The sequence below is a fragment of the Morone saxatilis genome, unplaced genomic scaffold, assembly GCF_004916995.1.
Source record: "Morone saxatilis isolate NCDOM2014 unplaced genomic scaffold, NCSU_SB_2.0 Contig15, whole genome shotgun sequence".
Taxonomy (NCBI): domain Eukaryota; kingdom Metazoa; phylum Chordata; class Actinopteri; family Moronidae; genus Morone; species Morone saxatilis.
Window position 1 is genome coordinate 17,715,682 of NW_023339707.1, and position 10,325 is coordinate 17,726,006.

Below are 10,325 nucleotides of genomic sequence, written 5' to 3' on the forward strand. Positions count from 1 at the left end.
GAATATTTGTCTACAAAGTTCATAAAAACACCAAATCAACCATTTATCAGAATGTCAATATAAAGAGCACCATCTCACCTTGCGCAGCTCCTTCTCTAGCTTAGTTTTCTGTTCTTTCTCTAAATGACATGTCTTCTCTAGAGTTGCCAGCTTCGCTCCCAGCGTTGTGACATCGTTCTCCAGACGGGTGCGCTCGTCTTCATAACGTGACTGACAGGCCTGGTATTCTGTCTTCAGAGTCTTCAGTTCCTCCTTCAGCTCTCCTGCCTCAGACACAGCAACCTAACGAAGCAAGATCAGTGAGTGAGAACATATAAAAGCTGAGTACAACAAAGACAATATGTATTGTAAGACAATGAATCAACTACAAGAAGACAGGTACCTTGTACTTGCACTCCAGAATCTCAGGTCCATTGATGTCCACCTCGTAGTAGTCTCCGTCTTCATGACTATCACGTTCTTTCTCATTGTCCAAGGCAGACTGGCGCTCCTTGCTGGCCTGGAGCTTTCGGATGGCGTTGAGGTTCTCTGTGAGGCGGTTGACCTTCTCCTGATGCTCTGACAGAGCACCATTAGCCTGTTCCAGCTGTTTCTGGGAGTCCTGCAGCGTGGACAGCAGGTTGACCTTCTCACGCTCCATCTGAGGGGAAAGGCAGACACAATGAGTAACAACGTGTAAGGTCATCATACTGTATGTCTGTAATGCAAGTACAGTACTTAGCTTGCACACATGTAATTTCACATTTGGATTTCTTGGCAACTTAATGATGTAAATGATTCCCGCTTTGAAAACAGATCATATTAAATCAGTGGATTATCTGTCATGTGGTAACTCTAGCCACTATCAGGCTTGCGTTGCCAAGGTATGCGAGGCTCATTGCCCAGTAGCCCAGCATCAGAGTCAGGATGACCTTGACAATTTGCTGGACTGGATTCAGCTTAGTGCTGGCAGAGACCCTGGTCGGGTCGTCTTACACACATGCACACAGTTGCGCTGATAAGCACTGAGCTATTTCAGAAGATGATCTGTAAATAATATAAAAGTCTCAGTCTTCCTCATCTGCATACATTTTTTTATTAGTGCAGCATTTTTTATAATGATTTATTTAAAAAAAAGATGGAAAATCTGGTTAAGATGGCTTGTCATGCCGAGAAGCACTCTACTCAAAACTGTATATCACATACATGATTTAAATAAGTCAGTGCATTCATATTTACAACATGACTTAAAATTGGAAGAGGGCCTATGTGCATGTAACACATCATTCAACTTCACATTAGATGTTGTCATAGATTGCCAGAGACTAAAAGGGTGATATCCGATGAGCGGATGTGTAGGATCAATTATTGAGTACCTAATCAATAGAATGAGGAAAGATAGGAGAGGAACGGAGTATGGCTAAATGAGCAAAGGAAGCTTTTTGTTTCCTCTGCTCTGATTCCTATGTGGAATCTGTGGAATGAGGCAGGCAGTACGACATGCTGCTGGGTCATATCAAACAGAGTGCTTTGTCACAGTCCGCTGGATTCACCACAACGGTCAGGTTAAGAACCAGAACGGTGCCCATAGCAGGGTAGCATTGAGGTAACTTCTAGTTCACACATTAATCTAGCAACTGTTTGTGTTTGATGAGGGGAGAAAAAAAAAAAAAACCCGTAATCCCTTAAACCTAAAAACAATTATTATCCACAGGTTCCCAGTACTTTCTGGTAACTATGGTGCCCAATCAGGCATGGCCTTGGACTCATGGGGTGATGAGCAAGCAGATGGCGGTGCCACCGGTGCCACCACCCGCTGCCTCGCAGCCTAGCAGAGCCTGAAGGGTGTGTGTGTGTGTCTCCCTGGATTAACTTTGCTAGAAGGGGATTTAGATCCTTGCAGCTGCCTGGGTCAGGATGTGGCCCAAACACTCCGGTGACTCACTCTTTCAGATACACCTCCAACCTTCTTAAATACAAAGCCCTGCTGGCTTGAGTTATTTTGTGGTAACTACTGTCAATCTAGTTTGTTTTGAGGATAACACCGTATTTTTAAGGTGTGATAAATAATACGGACATGAGAAAATAATCAAAGACATATTAACAGGTTATTCCCATATCAAACTCTAGAAGAATAGTCAAGATGCTTGGTTTTTTTCTCATTAGCCTGCTATTGATTTTCTCACTAAATAAAACTAAAGTGAACACAAATACTGCTGAAACAACTCATTGACAAGACAATCCGAAAGAGCAATCTGCTATTGGCAAACAAATTTAGCGATTGCTACTTCTCTGTACAGTGGTACATTTTACTGTCAACAGACAACAATGACACAATGTTTTCAGTTTTCCATGGTAGTGAAGAACAAACCTGCATCAGCTGCTGTTTAAGCTTCTGGATCTCTGAGATGTTAAGTTCGCTCAGCAGGTCGTCCACGAGGCTGGGCGCAGGATGGAACAGCTCTTCCTTCTTGGCTGTGGAGATGCAGTTGTCGTAGGTGATGGCGTTGGCCAGTTTGGTGAAGCCATTCTCATATCCCTGGAGAGCCTCGTCGTTGTTAGGTTCAGTGGCGGCATCGTCGCTGAACTTGAGACCATCCAGAGAAATGCTAAGAGGGCTGAAGGAAAAAAGATGGGAACAGTGTGTCATTTAGTGTTCTTTACAGTCTATGCTGAGGCCTCTGAGCACCTTGTTTGTGTTATTTTCTTCTTCTTTTTTTTTTTACCTGTTATACAGAGTGTCTCCAATGCTCATGTAGTGGGAGAGTTCTTTCCTCAGGGAAGCTTTCAGCTCACGCTCAGTCTTGATGGTCTCCAAGGCCTCACTTAGCTGACGCTCAGCAATCTCTTTGAGCCGGATGGCATCTTCCAGTTGGCTGTTAAGGAACTGAGTGTCCTCCTCTAGACGACGGATCTCATGCTTCAAACCCTCAAACTCAACCTGGGAGAGGAAACACCTTTCATGAGTTTTGGGATAGATTCAGCTCCAATGAAAATGAGCTGTCATGTTGGTTCATGTATGGCAAACCAGCTGGATCAAAAAAACTGACATTATTCAAGATAATGTTAATCAAGAACATATCCTTTTAATTTCCCTTTTCAATTAGTTTTACGTTAACTTTATTTGGGAATACCTTTTTTTCATTGGATGTCTAAAAAGAAGAAGATGCTTTTTCCCCCCTCTATTATGAATATAGAAAACATAATCTAAGAAGGGCAAATGGCGAGAGCTAACAGCTTAAGCATAAATGCCAGCATCAAATGCAAAACTTCGGAAATTCAGCTGTTTCATGTTTGCATATGTGGAAAAAGGATTTCTTTTTTTAGCCACTAATTTAACTAAACCTAGGAAGTCTTTTTTTCTACAGTGAAGTGTTAGAATCTCTGGTCTGAAAAATGATAGTGGTTAAAGAGTTTCACTTCTACAACTAGACGGCAGCTCCAGGCATTTGAAAAAACAAAGGCAGCTGCTACTTATCTCTTTACTGAGTCAGAGGATGCTTTTATTATCATAATTAAATCTGAATACTAAAGCGCTCATTATTTTTTTCGGCAGTCTAATCAGTACAAGAAGGAGAGAGACTGATAGCTGATGTTTGGGAGGTGGAGGGCCCGTAGGGCTTCTAAGATGCTGTAAGACAGCATACAGTACATGCGTGTTTAAAAAAGTACTTGGATGAGAGGCCTGAAACTACAAGTTTAACTAAGCCTGCAACTAAGAAGACTGCATGGTGATCACCAACAGTGAAGGCAAATTTATACCAGTGTATCCTCATTTTAAACTGCAACTGCTCCGTCCTCACCTGGCTCTGTTTGAGCATTGAGACCTGCTTCTGCAGCGAGATGTTCTCCTCCTCCAGCTCGGTGTAGTCTTGCAGCAGACGTGCCTCCAGGAACTTGTATTCCTTAATGTCGTCACGCAGATGATTCCTCTGGAGCTCCACCATCTGGCTGTTCTGTAGGGCCAAATAAGATAGACAGAGGGAGAAGAGGAAGAGCTGTCAGTGACCAGCATTTCAATCTTGTTTGATTGAGTGTGGGAGAGACGGCCATTGATTGGATATTGTTGCTTTAGTGTAACCGTTTTTGTCACATTGCCTCTAAATCTTGCTAGATAAGGAAGGGCTCCCATCTGGCCATTCTCTTGTGTGTGTGTTTGCCTGTTCATGTTTTAGAGGGAGGTGCCAGGTGTCTCTCTGGGCAGTGGGCCACAAGTGTGCCTGCCTGCCAGCTCTGATGGCACCAAAGAGACTGAAGCCTACTTATCTCAGACATTCAATGGCCGGGAAGCACTGTAATGGTCTAATTTTCTAAAGAGGGGTTAGATTAGGCTTGGTTTTCACAAACGGTAATCAGCACAATTGAGGAAGTTGTGGAAATGAAATTAATCTGAATTTCAGTTGGAATTCTGAAAAATCTGAATTTTGAAATTTTGACCATTTTCCGTTGATATGTGCTAATATTTTGAGTTGCAGTGAAGCAATATGCTATTACAGGTGACGAGCAGACACACAAAAATGCATCATGTTCTTTTAGCAGTTGTTGCAATCTAGCACTAGTGTTTGAAATATATTGCAAGTGCAGCTGGCTCCCTGTTGCTGCTTAGGAAATGCATCATTAATTATATAAAGGTTACAGAGGTAAGAGACTTGCCCTTCCCCCCACTTGTAGACACTGACACTTAAAGCCAGAAGGATTCGATCAGCCCTACTGAGCCACCTGTCCCTTACTACCTCGTCTATTGCCCCGTTTAACCCTCCATCTTCTTCTCTCGAGGTTCGTCACCGGCCTCCTACCGCTACTGATTGGCAGGGGACATCTCCGGCGGCTCTTATAGAAATAGATAAAAGCTCTGAAGTAAGGAGATACTCTTTGAAGGAGGATGGGCCTCACTCCTTTTGAACTGAATAACGTGTAATGTGTGTGTACGTAATGTGAGAAAGAGGGGGGAAAAGCACTTGAAATAGATCTCTGTATTCAACACTGTCTGAACTGACCTTGAATGTTCATGTGTGCAAGCGAGCATGTAAGTTTTAGAGTATGTGTGCAGGTGAATCTGCTGGCAAAACTCCAAAGCTCAACCCAAAGGCACGCAAACACATAGCTAGTGTTGTTATCTCCTAAATGGGTGCGGAATGAGTGTATATTTACATGTGTGAGACAGAGAAGAAAGAAGTCTCTGTATATCTACAATATGGTTTGGATTTGCATGTGTACGCGTTTGTGGCGGTGTATGTGTGTGTGATGCGTGTCTTTCTCTCAGGAGAGTTGGCAGTGATAACCTAATACCAGAGGGACAATTAGCCTCCCAATCACTTGCCAGGTGGCCCCTTCCTCTCATGCCGTCACCATGTGGCCACATCACAATCTCTGCTCTCGGATCATTTCAGCAACCACAGGAAGTCAGTCCTGTGAGGCTTTCTCATATCACCACTGCCTAGAGACTGAATACACATCAGTAATATTACTTGTTGAAATAGAGTGGGTAATAAGCTGGTGCTGACAAGTATCCTGGTTGGTTAGAAACACCTTTTAATAAGTAGAAGATCACAACAGTGACGTGGGTCAGACCCCATGAAAGGCAATTTCCTAGTCACACGCTATTCATAACCGAGTACTGTATTACACAGTCATACAGCTTTAGTGGTTTCGTTAAACAACAGTGATTCACACTGCAAAATATCTGTCTCAGGAGATTATCACACAACAAAAACAATTTGTTTTTGTTACTCTCTCTGTAATTCAAATTCGCTTGCTCATTTGGTTTACCGAGAGGAATTCATTGACAAAAATTATGTTGCTAAATCTGATGAGAGTACACGTTCCTCGTTTGCTCTGTGTAATAATTAATCACTATATGCAGAATTGAGGCTGACGTTTGAAGATGCATTAATATTCATCAGGATTTTGCGCATGTCTAATGAGCGTGGGTGTTTGCTGTGCGAAAGCCCTGATGTTAGTGCATTACTGCATAATGCATGAGCTTACAATGCAGATCAGTCCTTCAACTAAGCCTCTATACAGTGGGCCTGACTTCTGAGAGAGCACTGCATAAAAGCAAAATTGAAAAAAAGAAGAAAAAAAAAAGAGCTGGAATCACTCAAACCATTAACAGATTCAGGTACTCTAGTTGTGAGCTATAGTGTATCAAACAACATATAGAGAATTCAGCATACGCATCATATTGCTGGAGTAATCCTTTGTTTTTAACAACAAAGCTGTGCCAGCTGGTTGTTCGGGTCTTTTCCTGGCCAGGGTTATGTGCCTCAGCTGGAGGGTCGGTGCTGTTTGGTCCCAGTGAATACAGGCCACCAGTGAAACTGATTAAGGTCCTCGTCCAATCTGATTACAATGCACACCGGGGCTTTGACCTTTCCCCTAGCTTCCACATCCTCTGCTACACTCAACCCCTCAGAGACTCGAGGGTGGGGGGTTACACTGCCCTGCTGCCTGACAGAAGTTGATTAGAATAACCTCGTTCCTGCTATAATGTGTGAATAACAGTTAATCATAGGGGCACACTTCTCTCCTGGGAGTGCTTGTGACAAATTTTGACAATGTGTGTGTGTGGCTGGTTAGATACAGGGTGAGGGGTGAAGGCTATCTCAGGTGCCACCATAGGCCTATGTGTGGTCAATGATGACCCCCTGCCTGCTGTCACTGCAGGTGATCTCTGGACAGCTGTCTGAATAGAACCACAAACATACAGACAAATGTGTCACTTGCATGCCAAGTGGGTGGCAGTGAAAACACCAAGTTGTCCAGCCTTACCTCAAACAAGGCGTGATATTAAATGCTTAAAGGGAGAACTATTGCATGCATGCGTAAATTCATGATAAGACGTAAGTGTCTGTGTCATACAGTGCTGCAAAACGTCACGAGAGCACACATTTTTGTGGGTCAGAGCTTCTTCCAGCTACTGTGAACTCTCTCACTTTCAACTCTAAAGCTTTCTATTCACCATTAAACTGCTTTTGACAGCATAGTGGGGTTGAGCCTGCTCAAATCTCACTAAAGCTCTGAGTAATTTCTCAATGTGTTTGAGTTGCTAGAACCTCTACATCTATGGGAAACAGCTCCATCACTTAGTAAGCCACGGTGGCAAAGTTTCAAGCTTAACACAAGTGTAGATTAGGAATGTTTTAATGCTTTGTTAAAGGCTCCGCTCTGTTCTTAATACCACCAGAGACAAGCTTGCAATTCTGAAAAAATCCACATTTACTAGCTTCTTACCCCCTTTTCAGTTCCCTTGAAAGTGCTGCGCAGACTCCCAGATGGCAGAAGACTGTATTACTGATATAAAAGCACAGACAGACTCAATATAAATTCATATTTTTCTTTATCCTCTTTCTGCCTTTCACTCCACTGACCTCTATTTCACTCTCCATCCTGCTCACTTTGCACTTCAGTAAAATGCACATGCACTGGAATTTCTTGTCACAAATTACTATTCCAACAATTTGCAGAGGCGTTCACAGACGGTATGACTTTATGGTATTGGTTTATGGTATTTTTAACCTCCTTCTTTCTCGGCTTCTCTTTCTAATACCACTGACCTCCATTTTGCCATTTCACCAACATCACTGCTCTCATTTTTCCAACCCCCACCTCCCCTCTCCGCCATGAGTGTGTCAGTGTGCTTTTAGAGTCACAGTTGAATTCCTTCCTCATACTGAGCTTTAGTTCCATCATATCTATCTATCAGATAAAAAGATGCAGACAGGGACTGCCATGTTCACTTCTGCTTGTAGATCTCTACAGATAATGTGCTTAAGAGAGCACTTTGGGACTTCGGTGAGCTGACGAGAAAAAAAACTTTATGTATCCTGTAGGCTCTGCAGCCCGTCAAGGTCATGTCAGACTTAGTTAAATCTAACTCTACCAAGCCGAGCCCATCCCGAGATTACCTTCCGGAGAGACGAGAAATGAATCACAGATGCAGTACAGCTCAACCCCCCCTCAGTATAGCTTTAGACAGAGCAAAGGAATAATGAAGCTCAGGGGCCTATTGCTACTGTCAGAGTCGAGAATGTGGGTGAAAGCAGACCTGCTTTTATCCTCCTTCTCGCTGCAAGCAACTGTCATTCTATTCAGCCTACCCAGGCTCCATTAAGGAGAGAAAAAACTCAAGGTCACACTTTTCAATGAGATGACAATTAGAAACTAAAAAGTGAAGGGGACCCTGTGGGTGTGCATGGCTGATGGTACAGTACTGCCCAGTGTGTGACAGTTGAAAAGCCCACAGGGTGAAAGTGTGCCTTCATGCACTTAACAATGAATTAGTGATTTTGAGGTCATTTGGATGAGAGTGGAGAAATGCACACGTGAGCACATTTACACCCATTAGACTAAGTGAATGTGTAGGCCTGTTTGTATGTGTTGTTGATTTATTAGGATCCATTGATTCAGCATGGAAAACCTCTTTGGCGAAAAAACAACTTACTTTCAGAGGTTCCTTAAGGAAGATACCAAAACACAAACATTATAAGGAATCAATGGCAAATCTTTTTTTTTTAAGGGCAAAAATAGACATCAATCTGTGAGACATGCAGCTCATGAGACAGTAAGCTGAAATGGGTGGAAGATTAGGTGATGTTGGCTGCTGTGGCCAGATAACCCAGATAACATGGAGGCTTTAGAATAGGTTGCGGGGCATTCAATAGTAGATAACGGTTGGTGCAGAAATGTACATACAGTTTTTCACACCTCTTCTCTCCCTCTACTCATTATTTTTAGACATTTTTCTTTCTATACTGCCCCTTCCACCCAACAAACACAGGACAGGAGGTGATCAGTCTTGGCACAAATGTCACAAGAAATAATAAGGCAGTCGACATCAACAACCCTGAGCCCTCTAGGAGTCTCATTACATTAGGCTCAAATCAGACGATCATAACAGGGAACAAAGAGCAAACCTCCTTGGATCCCTTTACCACTCAACTCTGACCTTTCAATAATCAAGGTAAAGCTTCAGCACTGCCATGACAACTGCTTTCCTGTCCATCTGCTCCACTGTTCTGCCACTGAAAACCTTCAGCCTTGCGCTCTAATTTCTTCTTATTGCGATACCAACAATGGACTTCCTCTCAATGAGCTTCAACTTGTGCCCTGTTTTGACCTTTTAAACTCATCCCATCAATGCAGACGCCTTCTCTCTCCATCCCCCACTTTTCCGTCAGGTGTTTAATCCAGCCAATTGGAACAGCACTTAAATCAGTGACTGACAGCTCCATCCACTGTGTCAATGAGGTCGAAAAACCAATCATGTTTAACATCTGAATGGCCTCCACATTATGGCGATTGACAAAAAGCAAAACACCATAATTTATGTGTCTGTGATGGGAAAATGGCCCATGCAAGTGAATTATTTCAGGATGACAGTTCCTAAATGGAGGGAAGGCAGCAGTTACTGGGTCAACAGTAGTGATACAAATGTAGAAAGGAAGTACAGCAAGCAATCATGAGGTGGAAACACATTTAATTTTCTTTGAGCCTGAACAGAGAGTAAAGATAGACTGAAATATACTGATAACATGTCTCAGCATTTTTATCTTTGGCTTTGCTTGATGATTTTCTGAGAGGCAGGCAATAGAGATCCCCATTCTGTGAGGATAATGGCAGCCATCACTGTAGGCACATTCCTCTCAAGACATGAGATTGAATTTAATGAAGTCATGCCTATTAGAGTGCGCCTCCTTACAATGTTACTGGCTCTTTGTGGAGGTTTAATCCTGTAGACCACACCGTAGCAGTGAAATATGTCTTATCGGTGCTTGGGGCTAACATTCGAGTCTTTGGCATGAGAGAATGCCTGGGAGGTTTAAGTGTGACAGAAATATCCAGCTGAAATGCGGCAACTAAATGGTTGTGAATGAACTGGTCTATATAGAGACAAAAGCCATTTTACACTGAGTGAAGCTTCCAGATCTGTGGAATGGTGGAAAGATGACATTATCTAGTGACTGATTTGCGAACACCGCACAGTAAAATTACGTTTTGTACGCCTATCACAAGCCTTCTTTCAGCTACACTAATGCCATGAAATCTCTCACCCTAAATACATCTTAACTTTACAAAGGAACCCATGTAAAAGAAAAAAAAATACTTTTCAACCAAATACAAAAGGCAACAGTTACAGCCCAACTGTCTGTTGCATTCACTGATGAAATTGAGTCATTCAATCAACCTCCTGACTCAATATGATTAGCCATGCTGTCCCAGAAAAGCAGCACCGTCTACCACTAGTGCTGAATTTACCCTCATTAAGCTTTTTCTCCTTCTCCAACGGATTTTAGGCCTCCTTCTCTTTCTTTCGTACCACTCTCATCGTCTCCTTGTGCCCCCCC

The 10,325-nt window shown here is 42.8% G+C and overlaps 1 protein-coding gene across 5 annotated transcripts in view; it reads right to left on the reverse strand.

The window, feature by feature from the left end:
- LOC118324043 (protein bicaudal D homolog 2-like) overlaps nt 1-10,325 on the reverse strand; it is a 43,104-nt gene that overhangs the window by 12,550 nt on the left and 20,229 nt on the right. For all 5 annotated transcript variants that reach the window (XR_004796534.1, XM_035656159.1, XM_035656157.1 and 2 more), the window contains exons 3-7: nt 3,783-3,935; nt 2,706-2,920; nt 2,351-2,597; nt 383-640; nt 79-282 (exon numbers count right to left, since the gene is read on the reverse strand). Coding sequence is in view for 4 of the 5 variants with exons in the window: in XM_035656159.1 (XP_035512052.1) it covers nt 79-282; nt 383-640; nt 2,351-2,597; nt 2,706-2,920; nt 3,783-3,935 (1,077 nt within the window). In the remaining variant the exon portion in view is untranslated. The remainder of the gene's footprint in view (nt 1-78; nt 283-382; nt 641-2,350; nt 2,598-2,705; nt 2,921-3,782; nt 3,936-10,325) is intronic.